We start from the raw sequence: 16,823 nt of genomic DNA on the forward strand, positions 1-16,823 counted from the left end.
CATTAGACCCCAAAAAAAGTCCCCTCGCCACATAATAATTAAACAATTAAATGTACAGAATAAAGAAAGAATATTAAGAACAGCAAAGGCCAAAGAACAAGTGACTTATAAAGGCAAACCCATCAGAATAACACCCGATTTCTCAATGGAGACTTTGAAAGCCAGAAGGACCTGGACAGATATAATGCAGACACTAAGAGACCATGGATGCCAGCCTAGACTAATATACCCAGCAAAACTTTCAATCATCTTAGACAGAATGAACAAGACATTCCAAGACAAAGCCAGATTTAAACAATATTTATCCACAAACGCAGCCCCACAGGAAGTACTAAAAGGACAATTCCAACCTAAGGAAGTCAGATATACCCTCGAAAACACAGGCAATAGAAAATGCCCCAAAGAAGAGAAGTACACACACACTACCACCAAAAATAACAGGAATGAACAAGCACTGGTCATTAATATTCCTTACTATCAATGGACATAATTCACCTCTAAAAAGACACAGGCTTACAGAATATGGACCCATATTTCTGCTGCATACAAGAAACACACCTCAAATTCAAAGATAGACACTACATAAGAATAAAAGGCTGGGAAAAGATTTTCCAATCAAATGGTCTTAAGAAGCAAGTGGGTGTAGCCATCCTCATATCCAGCAAAATAGACTTCAAAAAAAATTCATCAAAAGTGATCAAGAAGGGCATTACATACTCATCACAGGAAAGATCCACCAAGATGAAGTTTCAATTCTGAACATTTATGCCCCAAACACAAGGGCACCCACATATGTAAAAGAAACATTACTAAAGCTTAAACCACACATCATAAAACCCCACACATTAACAGTGGGAGACTTCAACACCCCATTTTCAAAACTGGACAGATCTCGCAAAATGAAAGTTAACAGAGAAATAAAGAACTTAACTGATGTTATGACTCAAATGGATTAATTGATATCTACAAAACATTCCATCCTAACAAAAAAGAATATATCTTCTTCTCAGCACCCCAGGGAACCTTCTCTAAAATCGACCACATACTTGGCCACAAAGCAGATCTCAAAAGATACAAAACAACTGGGAAAACCTCCTGTGTTCTATCAGACCACCATGGTTTAAAGTTAGATTTCAACAAAAACAAAAACTACAGAAAACCTACAATCTCATGGAAAGTGAATAATGCTCAACTGAATCACCAATGGGTTAAGGAAGAAATAAAGAAAGAAATGAAAGACTTCCTAGAGATCCATGAAAATGAATATACCACATACCCAAACTTATGGGACACTATAAAAGCAGTGCTAAGAGGGAAATTCATAGCACTAAATGCCCACATAAAAAAAGTTGGAGAAATCTCACACTAGTGACTTAACAGCACACCTGAAAGCTCTAGAACAAGAAGAAGCAAAGTCTCCCAGGAAGAATAGACGCCAGGAAATCATCTAATTGAGAGCTGAAATCAATTAAATAGAAACAAAGAGAACAATACAAAGAATCAATGAAACAAACAGTTGGTTCTTTGAGAAAATCAACAAAATAGTCAAGCCCTTATCCACACTAACCAAAAGACAGAGAGAGAGCATCCAAATTAACAAATTCAGAAGTGAAAAGGGGGACATAACAACAGACAATGAGCCAATCCAGAGAATCATCAGGTCATACTTCAAAAACCTCTACTTCACAAAACTGGAATATCTAAAGGAAATGGACAATATTCTGAATAGGTACCACATACCTAAGTTAAATCAAGACCAGATAAACTATTTAAATAGTCCAATAACCCCTAAAGAAATAGAAACAGTCATTAAAAGTCTCCCAACCAAAAAAAGGCCAGGACCAGATGATCTCAGCACAGAATTCTACGAGATCTTCAAAGAAGAGTTAATACCAATAGTCTTTAAGTTGTTCCACACAATAGAAACAGAAGGATCATTTCCCAACTCCTTCTATGAGGCTACAATAACCCTGATTCCTAAACCAAACAAGGATACAACAAAGAAAGAGAACTACAGACCGATCTCCCAAATGAACATTGATGCAAAAATACTCAATAAAATCCTGGCAAACAGACTCCAAGAACACATCAAAACAATTATCCACCATGATCAAGTAGAAATGCAAGGGTGGTTCAACATTCAAAAGTCCATCAATGTAATACATCATATAAACAAACTCGCTGGGCGGTGGTGGCCCACGCCTTTAATCCCACTCGGGAGGCAGAGCCAAGCGGATCTCTGTGAGTTTGAAGCCAGCCTGGGCTACCAAGTGAGTCCCAGGAAAGGCGTAAAGCTACACAGAGAAACCCTGTCTCGAAAAAAACCAAAAAAAAAAAAAAAAACCAAAAAAAAAAACAAAAAAAAAAACTCAAAGGAAAAACCACATGATCATCTCAAGGATGCAGAAAACGCATTTGACAAAATCCAACACCTTTTCATGATAAAGGTCTTGGAGCGATCAGGAATACAGGGAACATACCTAAACATAATAAAGTCAATTTACAGCAAGCCAACAGCCGACATCAAATTAAATGGAGAAAAACTCAAAGCGATTCCACTAAAATCAGGAACGAGGCAAAACTGTCCACTCTCCACATACTTATTCAATATAGTACTTGAAGTTCTAGCCAGAGCAATAAGACAACATAGGAGATCAACGGTATACAAATTGGAAAGGAAGAAGTCAAGCTTTCCCTATTTGCAGATGACATAATAGTATACATGAGTGACCCCAAAAATTCGACCAAGGAACTCATACAGCTTATAAATACCTTCATCAATGTAGCAGGATACAAGATTAACTCAAAAAAATCAGTAGCCCTAGTATATACACTTGACAAACAGCTGAGAAGGAAATCAGAGATACATCACCCTTTACAACAGCCACAAATGATATAAAATACCTTGGGGTAACACTAACCAAGTAAAAGAAGGACCTATATGACAAGAACTTTAAGTCCCTGAAAATAGAAATTGAAGAAGATGTCAGAAAATGGAAAGATCACCCATGCTCATGGATAGGCAGGATTAACATAGTAAAAATGGCAATCTTACCAAAAGCAATCTGCAGATTCAATGCAATCCACATCAAAATACCAACACAATTCTTCACAAATGTGGAAGGAATAATACTCAACTTCATAGGGAAATACAAAAAAAAACCAGGATAGCCAAAAGAATCCTGTATGATAAAACAATCTTTAGGGGCATCGAGAACCATGACCTCAAGCTCTACTATAGAGCTACAGTAATAAAAACATCATGATACTGGCAAACAAACAAACAAAAAATGATGTGTGGACCAATCGAATTAGAAACCCTGATATTAACCCGCATACTTACAAACGTATAATTTATGACAAAGAAGCCAAAACTGTATAATGGAACAAAGAAAGCATCTTCAACAAATGGTGTTGGCTTAACTGGATATCAACGTGTAGAAGGCTGCAAATAGATCAATATCTGTCACCATGTAAAAAACTTAAGTCCAAGTGGATCAAAGACTTCAACACAAATCCAGCTACTCTGAACCTGATAGTAGAGAAAGTAGGAAGTAGTCTTGAACGCATTGACTTAGGACATCACTTCCTAATATAACACCAGTAGCACAGACCCTGAGAGAAACAATCAATCAATGGGACCTCTTGAAACTCAGAAGCTTTTGTAGACCAAAGGACATGGTCAACAAGGCAAAGTGACAGCCTACAGAATGGGAAAAATATCTTCACCAACCCCACATCTGACAGAGAACTGATATCCAGAATATATAAAGAACTCAAGAAATTAGATATCAAAATGCCCAACAGTCGAATTAAGAAATGGGCTATAGAGCTAAACAGAGAATTCTCAACAGAAGAAACTCATATGGCTGAAAGAAATTTAAGGAATTGCTCAACATCCCTAATCATATCAGGGAAATGCAAATCAAAACAACTCTCAGATACCACCTTACCCCTGTCAGAATGGCTAGGATAAAAAACACTGAAGACAGCCGGGCGGTGGTGGCGCACGCCTTTAATACCAGCCCTTGGGAGGCAGAGGCTGGCGGATCTTTGTGAGTTCGAGGCCAGCCTGGTCTACAGAGAGAGATCCAGGAAAAGCACAAAGCTCCACAGAGAAACCCTGTCTCAAAAAAACGAACAAACAAACAAACAAACAAAAAAACCCCACTGAAGACAGCTTATGCTGGAGAGGATGTGGAGCTAAGGGAATTCTCCTCCATTGCTGGTCGGAATGCAAGCTTGTAAAACCACTTTGGAAATCAATATGACACTTTCTTAGAAAATTGGGACTCAATCTTCCCAAGATCCAGCTATACCATTCTTGAGCATATTCCCAAGGAATGATCAATCATACCACAAGAGCACTTGCTCAACTATGTTCATATCAGCATTGTTTGTAATAGCCAGAACATGAAAACAACCTAGATGCCCTTCAACTGAAGAATAGATAAATAAAATGTGGTACATAGACACAATGGAATACTACTAAGCAAAGAAAAACTATGACATCATGAGGTTTGCAGAAAAATGGGTGGATCTAGAAAAAAATCATCCTGAGTGAGGTAGCCCAAACTCAGAAAGACAAACATGATATGTACTCACTTATAGGAGGGCACAACTCCGGGGAGAATACATAGAGAGCAGGACCCCGGGAAAGACACATGGATTGCCCAATGACAGAGAAGTGGATGAGATCTACGTGGGCAACCTGAACATGAGTGGAGGTAATGAAGGGCAAGGGTCGAGGGAAAGAGAGCTTGGGGGAGCAGGAGATCCCAACTGGATCAAGAACAGAGGGGGAGAACAAGAAATAAGAGACCATAGTAAATGGAGACCACATGAGAATAGGAAGAAGCAGGGTGCTAGAGAGGTCCACAGAAATCCACAAGGATACCTCCACAATAGACTACTGGCAAGGGTCGAGAGACATCCCGAAATGACCTACCCTGGTGATAGGATGGCCAAACATCCTAATTGTGCTAGAAACCTCATCCAATGACTGAGGGAACCGGATGCAGGCCCCAGGTGGAGCTCCTGGAGTCCAATTGGCGAGAAGAGAAGGGTTTGTATGCGCGAGAATTGTTGAGACCGAGATTGGAAAAAGCACAGGACAAATAGCCAAATGAAGGGAAACACATGAACTATGAAACAATGGCTGAGGGGCCCCCAACTGGATCAGGCCCTCTGGATAAATGAGACAGTTGATTAACTTGATCTGTTTAGGAGGCATCCAGGCAGTGGGACCGGGACCTATCCTCAGTGCATGTGCTGGTTGTTTTTAACCTCGGGCTTATACAGGGACACTTGGCTCAGCCTGGGAGGAGGGGACTGGACCTGCCTGGACTGAATCTACCAAGCTGAACTCAATCCTCAGGGGAGTCTTTGCCATGGAGGAGATGGGAATGGAGGGGGAGGGCGGCGGGGGGGGGGGGGAGGGGAGGGGGGCAACGGAGGGAGGGGGGAGAACAAGGGAATCCATGGCTGATATGTAAAATTAAAATTATAAAATAAAATTAAAAAATAAAAATAAATTATTCGATGTAAAACAACCAGGAATTCTTGGACATTATGCAAAGACCAAACCTGTGAATGACAGGAATAGAAAAAAAGAAGAAAAGAAAAGAAAAAACACCCAGCTCAAATATCCAGAAAATATTTTCAATAAAACCATATAACAAATTTTTCTTAGTTAATGGAGGTGCTGATAAAGCTACAAAGAAGCATGCAAAACACCCAAGAAATTGGGTCAGAAAAGAAAGTTCTCTTGTCACATAATAATCAAATCATTAAACATACAGAACAAAGGAAGTCCCCTTGTCACACAATAACCAAATGAGTAAGCGTACAAAACAAGGAAAGAACAGTAAAAGCTGCAAAGGGGAAAGACCAAGTAACATTTGAAGGCAGACCTATGAGAATTATACCTCACTTCTCAATGGAGATTCTAAAAGCCATAAAGGCTTAGGCACACATGATGCAGGCTCTAAGAAACCACAGATGCCATCCCAGATTATTACATTCAGAAAATTTTCATCACTATAAATGGAGAAAATAAGATACAATTTATACAACATCCATGTACAAATCCAGTCCTCCATAAGGTACTAGAAGAAAAAATCCAATCCAAGGAAGCTACCTACAAACATGAAAACACAGTAAATGAATAATATAACATCAGCAAAACCAAAAGAGAAACACACACACACACACACACACACAGACAAACAAACATACTGTCATACACATACTATCATCACCACCAATAACAACAATAACAACAACAAAATAAAGGCATTAAAAATCATTATTCCTGATATCTCTCAATATCAATGGCCTCAATTCCCCAATGAAGACACAAATTAACAGTATGGATTCAGAAAAAATATCCATCCTTCCACTGCATACAAGAAACACACTTCAACATCAAGGATAGAGATTACCAAAAGGTGACTGCTGGGAAAAGCATATTTAAAGAAACTGAAACTGAAAAGCAGTCTTGTGTAGATATTTTATTATTTAACCAAAATAGGCTTCAAACAAAAATTAATCAAAAGCAATGGGGAAGAATACTCCTTAGTCATCAAAGGAAAACTCCAATATGACATTTCAATTATTAATATCTATGCCCCAAACACAAGGTCAGCCACTTTTGTAAAAGAAATACCTCTACAGGTTAAATGACACACTGACTCTCACACAGTGTTTGGTAGGGGGTAGATTTCAATACCCCACCCTCAACAAAGGACAGGTCATCCAGACAGAAAACAAATGGAGAAATACTGGAGCTAATGGATTTTATAAATCACATGAACCAACATACTACAGAACATTCCACCCAAAGAAAAAGAATACACCTTCTCAGCACCGTATGGAATTTTTTCCAAAGTTGATGTCACACTGGGACATAATTCAAGTCTCAACAGATATAAGAAAATTAAAATAACTCCTTGCATCCTATCAGACCACAATGAATTACAGCTGGATATAAAAAAAAAAAAAAAAAAAAAACCTCATCAAAACTGAACAGCACTCTACTAAAGAAAATGGGTCAAGACAGAAATAAAGAAGGAAATTAAAGAGTTTCTAGAATTCAATGAAAATGATTACACAAGATATCCAAACATGGAGGACACAATGAAAGTGGTGATATGAGGAAACTGTATATACAACTGAGTGTCTACATAAAAAAGGAAAAGACTTCATATTTGCAACTTAACAGCATACATAAAAGCAGTAGAACAAAAACAATACGTATACCCAAGAGGAATAGACAGGAAGCAAGTATCAAATAAGGGCTAAAATTCAGTAAATAGAAACAAAGAAAAAGACAAGGAGTCAATGAAACACAGTCAGTTTTTTTAGGAAATCAATAAGACAGACAAACACTTATCCAAACTACCTGAGAGAAAATTAATCCTAATTAATTTTGGATTATTAAGAAAGCCTACTTGGGACAATGAGAAATCACCTATACCTCATTCACTGATTACATATTGGTAATCCCAAATGTAGACACAACTGGAAAATTTTTGTTGGTGGTGGCGGTTTTTTGAGACAGGGTTTCTCTGTGCAGTGTTGGTACCTGTCCTGGATCTCGCTCTGTAAACAAGGCTGGCCTCAAACTCACAGAGATCTGCCTGAATCAGCCTCCCGAGTTCTAAGATTAAAGGCGTATGCAACCACCACCATGTCCAACTCTGATTTGTATTGATTCATCCTGAATTTGTTTCCCAAAACGTACTGAAGTGTCCCGGCTTAACCTCTGCAGAGGTACTCAGGTTCTGGACAATATGTCTTTTTGTTGTTGTTGTTTTTCAACACAGGGTTTCCCTGTGTAGCTTTGTGCCTGTCCTAGAACTCACTCTGTAGCCCAGGCTGGCCTTAAACACACAGAGATCACCTGGCTCTGCCTCCTGAGTGCTGGGATTAAAGGCATACACCACCACCACCCAGCTGACAATATCTTTTAAAGTCATTTTTGGTGTCAGCCACAGGTACATATCAAATTATTCACAGAAATGAATATACCAAGTATGATAGCAGAGCCAGTCAGATCTCCTTGAATTTGGTCTTCATAGCAAATACGATAGAAAGACCTTTATCAATTACACACACACACTCATAAATAAAGTTGAATATAATTTTGCTCTGTTGTTTGAAACAAGATCTCATTATAAAGATCCAGCTAGCCTAACACTTACATTGTATAGTTTAATGAATAATATATATTGAATATATGGAATAGATAAAACAAATATAAAATAATTTACATTGAATATATAAAACAAATTCCAGGAAACTTTTCATTCTATACCATTGGCTCATTATTGAAAACATGACAGTTTTCTATACAAGTGGGAGTTTCAAAACAATAGTCCAATCCTGACTCATCTAACCAAAATCTATAGGAACAGCAGTAATTTATAATTTCAACAAACTCCATAGTTCTGATAATAAAAAATATAATGAGATTTTTAAATACAAAATAGTAAATGCCTCAATATAACAGTTATGAATTTTACCAAGGAGCTTACCTATGAGGATCATCCATGCTGTCTCAGGAACATTCAAGACTCTAGCAGTTATCTGAAGTCTCAGATGCAAGGGGGAGGTGCCTAGAATGCTCAGTAAAGCAGCAGAGCACCAGGAAGTATAAGGAAAGCATTTGGACTCAAAGAAGGATCTGGAGAGTGGCATTAAGACTAAGGAATCAGAAGGCCACCTGGTGGCAGGAAGGTCCTGAAAAGGGTTAGGTGGATTGTTGTCTCACTTTCCCTGTATCGGGTTCTCATGTATATGACCATTGCAAGCTCTTCCCTGCACTGTTCCCAGCATCCTGCTAACTCCTAACAACTACAACAGCAGCACTATAACCTCCAAGTCTCTGGGTTAAATCATTAGCCTTGATTGACTCCTTGTCCAGCTAGATCCAGGTCCTGGAGGTTTCCAGGGACTAGTTCCAGGGCTATAAGTGATCAGGCCAGGTGACTCCAGGAACACCTCCTTCAGCTCCACAGGTATTTGAGATAGGCAAGACAACAGCTGGGTTGGTGCACAGGGCCTGTGAGCTTTTGCAGCCCCACCTGCCTGCCTCCCTGGGCCAAGCCTGCAAATCACCTACTAAACACACCCTCACCCTGAGGCAAACTCAACAGAAATTCCTCCAGTCCTCTCCTCACAAGCACAGCACTCTCCAGATGCACCCCCAGGCAAGAACCTCACAGACACACCCACACAACAAGATCAAAGACATTCTCCCTCCTTGGAAATACCCTTCCAGACATTTTTAGCCTGACTAAGAGGACCTTGGAATTCTGTGAGGACCTCAGTTTGGGAGAAAGTGTCAGGATGGGGAGAGCTTGGCAGCTACATTTGAAAGCTGCTTTAAGATCAGCGACAGTGAAGACAACAGGGCAGTCCATCCACTGTACCCACAGGGCCCAGGAAAGAAGAACTGGACCTCCAGAGCTGGAATCATATAGGAGCTGGGAACCCAGGGTCACGTCTAGCAAGGTAGAATGACCCTGAGCCCTGCAAGAAGATCTCAGGTGAAGGAGAAAATATGGCCACTACACATTCGAACTTACAAGGTTCAGGGGAAGGATCTAATGAGAACCTCTCCTTAGGAAAAAGGTGCTATAGGAAACTAAGGACTATTGAGAGGGAAAATTGTGGGTTATCGAAAATGAAGTGGCCTGCACTGAAATCAAATAAATAGAAGAAATACCATGGACTCAGCAGCTCCTAATTATTTCTGGGCATAGACACATAAATAAGAAAAGTGAAACAACCATTTTGAGACAGAGTATTTGAGCGCATGCAGCAGGTTTTCTTTTGAGCCCCCAATCAGCTCCCAAATCATGAAACAAAGATGTCTTAGCCATTTTGAATGCTTCCTGTCATATGGATTATGACACAAGATGTTGATTCTGCCCTATCCACCCATCTAACACCATGCACACCTGATAACCCTCTGCAGCTCAGAAAGTCCTTTTGTGTCCTGGGATGAAATTTCACTAGAAAACACCATTTCAGCTGGTGGTAGCAGATAGGTAGGAGATTCTAATCATGTATTGCTGAAAGATGATCCACACCACCATCACTCTACCAGTTTCTAAATTATTTGCAGCATTTATAAGATAAACATGAAAGAGGAGTGCAATGTTCAGAACTTCTAGAAACCAGACCTTCAGTTTTCCAATCTGTCTTCTCACTGCACACCAAAAGCTTGCCTGTGTGTGCACACTGAACAATGATGCCACAGCATCATATTCTCCAATGCCAGGGCTGCAGAGTTTTCCCCTCCCAAGGAAATTCATCCACAGAGAAGCTCAGAGGACAAGGACAACTTCCACAGTCAGCATATGGACCAACAGAACCATAGTCTGGCTCACATTTCATCTAAATTCCATAAGAAATGACAGATAAACAGTCTTGGCTGAACACTCTATATCAATCATGACATAGCTTGTGTGTTTCCCCCTGCAGTGTACACAATAGACTGTTCCTCCTCTTTTGGTCTGAATGGAGAAGCCATGCTCCACACACAAATCCTTTCCCTGTTCTGCAATGCACAGTCCACTATGTGACTCAAACAGGTAATTTTAGAACTCTGCGATGCTACAGATGTGTCATCCAGGAATTTAGGGTGGCTAATCAGGAGGGTAACAAGGGCAATGTCCTGTGGGACTACAGACAGGGTTTAAGTCCACCTCAATCAACATAGAAGTTCTTGACTCAAAAACAATTTGCAAAAAGACTCGAGATGCCCCTATTCTAGAATTAGTATAACTTCATGGCACACCATTACTTAATGTTGGTTCTGACCCTGTGATCATTCCTTGAGCAGGATTTAGGGCTGGTTTTTTAATGTAAGGATGGGCTTTTCTGCTTGTTGTAAATCAGGGTTGTCTCCTTTGTTATGGGAATGTAGCTGGTTAATTCTGCAGAACAAATATTTACATCTTATCATACTAATCTCTAACTGGCATGGTTAGCATGTACTTATCTTTGGGATGTTTGTGATGCAGCCCTTCCTTTCCTAAATTCTACTTTGTAAATTAATGTCTCTTAAGTATTGGTAAGCCCTTATACCATCAATTTTAATACTGTCAATTCTATTTTTCTCCACCACAGTATAACAGAGGAGTGCTATTTTGCACAGGAGATACTGTTTACAAGGTCCACACAAATAACTCCAGATGGATCCCAAGCCTAAATGTGAAAAGTTCAAAGTGCAGTACTTCTGGGAGATATATTAGATACAGGACCAGGTCTCTCTGCGTTCAGCAAATTTGTGTTCCATAGGGAAAATGCTTATGCACTAAGGGTGCCAGCATTACACAGTGATGTCAACAAGGTTCTTTCAAAGCTCAGTCCCACTGCCAATGATCTGCACACAAGCAGCCTAGAGAGTGAAGTGACACAGGTTGCCAGCCGGCCCAGGAATTGCAAAGAGAGCGCAGGACCACACAGAAACACACTGGAGCAGGCAGGACGAGCAGAATCACGCTGGACCATGAAGTACCATGCAAGAACATGTGGAACTCTACATCCGGACACTGGCTCCCACCCAGTCAGGAAAGGACCCACCAAACTGGCTCCCATGACTGAAATTGAAAGACCCCCGCTCCATTATGAGGACATGGGGCTTTGGGCCAATGAAATGCTCCCCCCCCCAATAACTTAGCCTAAGAAACGCCATTCTAAAGGAATCAGAAAAACAGGAGTTCACAGCCGTAGCCAGCCACCCGGCCTTGACAGAGATAGCTATGGCCAGCCATCCAGCCTTGAGAGAGATAACTGTGGTCGGCGGCCTTGGGAGAAAGACAGTTGAGTCGAATCAGGATATTTTATGGCTGGCCCCCTGGCCTTGAGGAATAAGCAGCTGGCCTGGGCAAGGCCAAATCAGCCACACACATACGACCCCAAGTTCACCCTGGCCTTCTTTGAAACAACCAATAGGGACCCTGTAACTATGCTTCTTGCTTCTGTAACCGCGCCTCTGCCCCTGGGATCCCATAAAAAGTCCCCCTTGCCCTAGGAAAGCGCGCAAGTCCTCCAAGAGACTTCGCCCCAGGTACCTGGTCTAAATAAACCCTCTTGCTTTTGCATCTGATCTGTGGTTTCGGTGTGTTCCTTGGGTTTGGGGTCTCTCCCGGAGGAAGATCTCCCCTGGGGGTCTTTCAAAATCACCACTCCTCCCAGTCTGGGGACAGCAGCGCTTCACTCACCATGTTGTGGTTTTCCAGATTGCCGAACCTCTCTGCTCAGCTTCCTGCAGCAGCACACACAGCACAGCACACAAAACCACTGGCCCCAGCTCCTCTTCAAAGCCAAGCCGGAAGCTTGTGACAGGAAGGACCCTGCACCTCTTCTGACTGACTGCTTGACTGGAGTGCCTGATTGGCTAATGAGGCCTGAGTGACAAGCGCAACTCCTATAGGGTTACACTGTGCTTAAAGACACATCACAATGGTTCCTGACCTTGCCTTCCACCTCAGACTAAGACCTTTTCAAAACTGGGAGAGATTAACATTTCAATAGCACCTGTCCCTGGCTCTAATAGCAGACACTGCAAGCTTCCTGTCCTCCATAGGCACTTCTCCTTCCTCTTCCTGGATACAATGTCTCTAGCTACCTTGTGCAGCCCACTATAACTGTGTGGGGTGGAGTGATTCCTTGTCACACAGGTAGAAGAATGCCCCGAATATTAGCAACTAAAGAGATATTTAAGCACACAAAAGGAGATTTTTGTTAGGTGGCTTCACACTGAGGTCAGGTGAATTGAATGGACTTTTAACCTGCTTTTCACAGGGACTTCAGACAACGAGGAAAGAAAGGCAGGAACATGATAACAGCTCTTTCTCCCATCAGAAAACTGAACGCGGGCTCTATTGCTTCAGGAGTTTAATTTCTGAAATTCAGAACAAACTGTAAGAAAATTATATAATAATAAAGAATAGTCTTCATGGAAAGTTGAATATTAGAGAATAATGGAGCTAGGAAGAATGTGGTTATGAGCACCATTGTTAACCAGAACATCTTACACAGTGGGCAGGTGGGAAAAAAATGCAACTGTATTATTCAAGGTTCTCTACATGATCAGGACTGGTAGAATGAATCTTTCCATGTATGTAGAAAGTTGATTTCATAGAATGTCTTACAAGCTGTGCTCCAGGTAGTCTAACAATGGCTGCCTACCAATGGAAATTTGAAGAGTACAGTACTTGTTCAGTTCATGAGGCTAAATATTTTAGCTGGTCTTAACTATACACCAAAATACCAAGGAAGTAGGCTCTAATGCTAGTAAAGGAATGAACTTGGTGCTAGAGCAAGGAGGCAAAGAGAGAGACAGAGCTTCCTCCTTCAATATACTTTATATATGTAGGCTGCCTGCAGAGGTACAATCCAGATTAAAGGTGGATCGTAACCTTTGATTTTTGTGTGTGTGTGTTTTCAAGACAGGGTTTATCTGTGTGGCTCTGGAACTTAGTCTGTAGACCAGGAGAGCCTCAAACTCAGGAAAGTCCAACTGTTTCTGCCTCCTGAGTGCTTGAGTTAAAGGTGTACACAGCCATCAAGCAGCTAATTTTGGAATTTGCCTCAAATGATCCAAATTAAAGATGGGTCTTTGATTTCAGAACATTAAAAAAAAATCTCTTACAGGTATATCAAATCTTTGGGATTTAGTTAATTACAGAAGTAGTCAGTTTGACTACCCAAAATAGCCATCACAATAGCCAACAAAGAAGAAATGAGAAAAATTTCTTACCTGCAGGAGGCAGGGAAATCATGCTTTTCCTAAACAAAGGAAGTATGTGGATTTTATTTAGGAAGTCTGAACATGTTCATGTAGAATTCTCCCTATTCCTAAACAGGCAGATAAAGAAAACCACATCTAATCATAATCAGAATGTAAAAGCAGAGATATTTAGGCGTATTCTTATTGCAGTGTTATGCAGAGACTTATGTAAATTATAAAAATGATGGAAAGAAATCCCTTGGCAGGTTCATCTTGTACCACAAGGTCTTAGCTGAAAATCAATAAATGACACAGTGGAAAAAAATATTGCTTTGGAAACTATGCAACCTGTCAATCTTGATGTTCAGTCTAAAGGATAACTGTACCAATGCCATTGCCACAGATGGAAAAGAGAGAGAACAAAAATACAGAGGACTTCAAGGAAAAGACATTTTATATCACTATACACTCTGCTCTTAGATGAGTGGTTATGATGAACTATATTAACCTCAGAATCAAGCAGCTTTTGCCTTTTAACAGGCTGACTCGGGGGAAGTGAAAAGCTCCTTCCATGCAAGAACATAGGGATATCCTTTTAACTAGCCCTGGCTGTTGTCTGTCTCAGGGCTGTGACATCACTGTAGGAAATTTCATTCTTACCTTTTTCTCAAAAAAAATTAAATTATGAGTGTTTTCCATGCATGCATCAGTGCACAGTGAGGTCAGAAGAAGGCAGGAGATGCCTGGAACTGAAGTTACAGAAAATGGTTAGCTACCATGTGGTTTCTCAAAATAGAACATAGGTCCTCTGTAACAACACCCAGAGCTCTTAATTGCTGAGCCATCTCTCCAGCCCCTCTTTTTATTTAAAGTTTATTTTCCTAAATTGTTAATTAAGAGATATTATATTCCTTTTCCCTTTTATCTCTTCATTCCATCCCTTCCCAAGTCCCTTCTAAATTCTTCCTTTTTAATTATGGGTGAATAAGTATGCTGAAATACATGAACACAACCTGTTGCATCCAGGTTTGTTGGTTGTACCTATATGGATAGTTGGCTGATCATGTTGTATTGGACAAATAATTAGGGGACTCATCTCTGCCTTATCCTCTCAAATGGAAGAAAATTCTACTTTTTAATCAGCACCAGGTTTATGCCCCTGACTAGGCTGCCTTGGACAGGAAACATGATCAAGAATAAAAAACTTAGGGTAGAAAAATACCTTACTAGTTAAGAGCACTCCAGATTAAAGATGGACACAGCTTGTACAACATTAATACTTCCACTTTCTTCCTACAGGGAGAGATTCATTCTACCAGTTCTGATAATGTAAAGAACCTTGAATAATGCAGTTTTTTTCACCTGCCCACTGAGGAATATGTGCTGACTAACAATAGTGTTCATAAACACACTCTCCCTAGCTTCATTATTCTCTCTAAATATTCAGCTATCCATGAAGACTACTCTTTATTATTATTCATTTGCCAACACTTTGCTCTGAATTTTAGGAATAATACTCCTAAAGCAATGAACCTATTATCTGGGTAGTGATCTATCTCCTACTTTTCTTTGCTGGTTGTCTGAAGTCCCTGTGACAACCAGGTGAAAAGTACCTTCAGTTCACCTGATGTCAGTGTTAAGTCATTTAACAAACACTCTCCTTCAGTGTCTTTAAATCTCTCTTTAGTTGTTAATATACTGGGCACCATTCTACCTGTGTGACAGGGACTCACTCAGTCCCACATAGATTAGTGGGCTGTACATGCTAGCCACATTGTGTCCAGGAGGATGAAGGGGAAGTGCCTATGGAGATCAGGAAGATCACATGGTCTGTATTAGAACCAGGGGCACATGCTATTGAAATGCAAATCTCTGCTGGTTCAGAAAAGTTCTGGGTCTGAAATGGAAAGTAGCATCAGGAATCATTGTGCTATGTCTTTAAGCAGAGTTTAACCATATGGGGGTGCTCTTGTCACTCAGGTCTCACTAGCCAATCAGGCTCTCCAGGTGCCCTGCTAGTCAGAAGGTGTGTAGGGTCTTTCCAGCTGCCAGCTTCAGAATTGTCTTTGAGAGACTCTGTCACCAGTAGTTTTTCTTTGCTGTCCTGGGAGTGTTGCTGCAGGGAGCTGAGCAGAGAACATGGCTGAGCTGGAAAAGCAAGATATGGTGAGTGAGGGGCATGCTGTTGAGTCATGGGAGACAGTGTGGTGGGTCCTCCACTTGCTGAAGCAAGTGGTCAGATGCAGAGTTCTGCATGTTCCTGCATGATTCTGCATTGTCCAGCATGACCCCGCTCATCCTGCATGCTCCAGTGTGGATCTTTGTGGTCCTGCATGGTCCTGCATAGTCCTTTATGAAGGCAAAACTTCTAATTCTTTCCTAAAGAGACCACCTACTAAGAGAAAAGCGGTCAAATGAATGAGCCTATGGGGGCAATTCAGTGGGAAGCCCACACACTCAATAAGAAGTAAGGCATGCCTTTCACTGGCCCTTTCATTTGATAGGTTGTGGAAATCTATCCACAAAAAAAGAGGCAGTGTCACTCATGTAGGTCATGTCCACTCAAACTGTGTTTTATACAAGTACATACATGTAGATAAGAATATTTCTAGGGTTGGGAGGGGCAGGCAGAGGGAAGAGGAGGATCTTTGGTATGTAAAATGAAAAAACTTCCTAATTAAAGCCAATATTTCTATTGTGCTCGATTTATATTTGTGCCTAGAATCATTATTCTTCCGCATAGTTTCTGAACTCTCCTACTCTCCCATCTCCCATAAGATATGTAAAAATTACAAACCTTAAAAATATACTATGCTATCACTAAGTATTTGTTGATGATAGGATTGGTTTCAACAGCTTTATCTTTCTGAGAAGTACCGTGCTCCAAACTGTTTCTGGGAAAGAAGCAGTTGAAAACAGCAGTTCACATCTGAAAATACAGATTGTTTTCATTATGAAACCAGTTTGCAGTCTCCTGAAGGGTTTAGTAATGTTAGATGTTTTCTGGATTCTGAATATGACTATCGAGCATAGCTTACTCCTTTAAAAGAATGTATCAAATCAGGTTATGTTAGAA

The 16,823-nt window shown here is 40.6% G+C and overlaps 1 protein-coding gene across 1 annotated transcript in view; it reads right to left on the minus strand.

Moving 5' to 3' along the window:
- The window catches only part of LOC143269387 (uncharacterized), a 35,746-nt gene extending 23,384 nt beyond the window's left edge, over positions 1-12,362 (minus strand). The window contains 1 exon segment of the mRNA XM_076554484.1: positions 12,237-12,362. Coding sequence (XP_076410599.1) covers positions 12,237-12,239 — 3 coding nt within the window. The 5' untranslated portion in view covers positions 12,240-12,362.
- Between the last annotated feature and the right edge of the window lie 4,461 nt (positions 12,363-16,823).

This window comes from Peromyscus maniculatus, chromosome 18, assembly GCF_049852395.1.
Source record: "Peromyscus maniculatus bairdii isolate BWxNUB_F1_BW_parent chromosome 18, HU_Pman_BW_mat_3.1, whole genome shotgun sequence".
NCBI classification, from domain to species: Eukaryota; Metazoa; Chordata; class Mammalia; order Rodentia; family Cricetidae; genus Peromyscus; species Peromyscus maniculatus.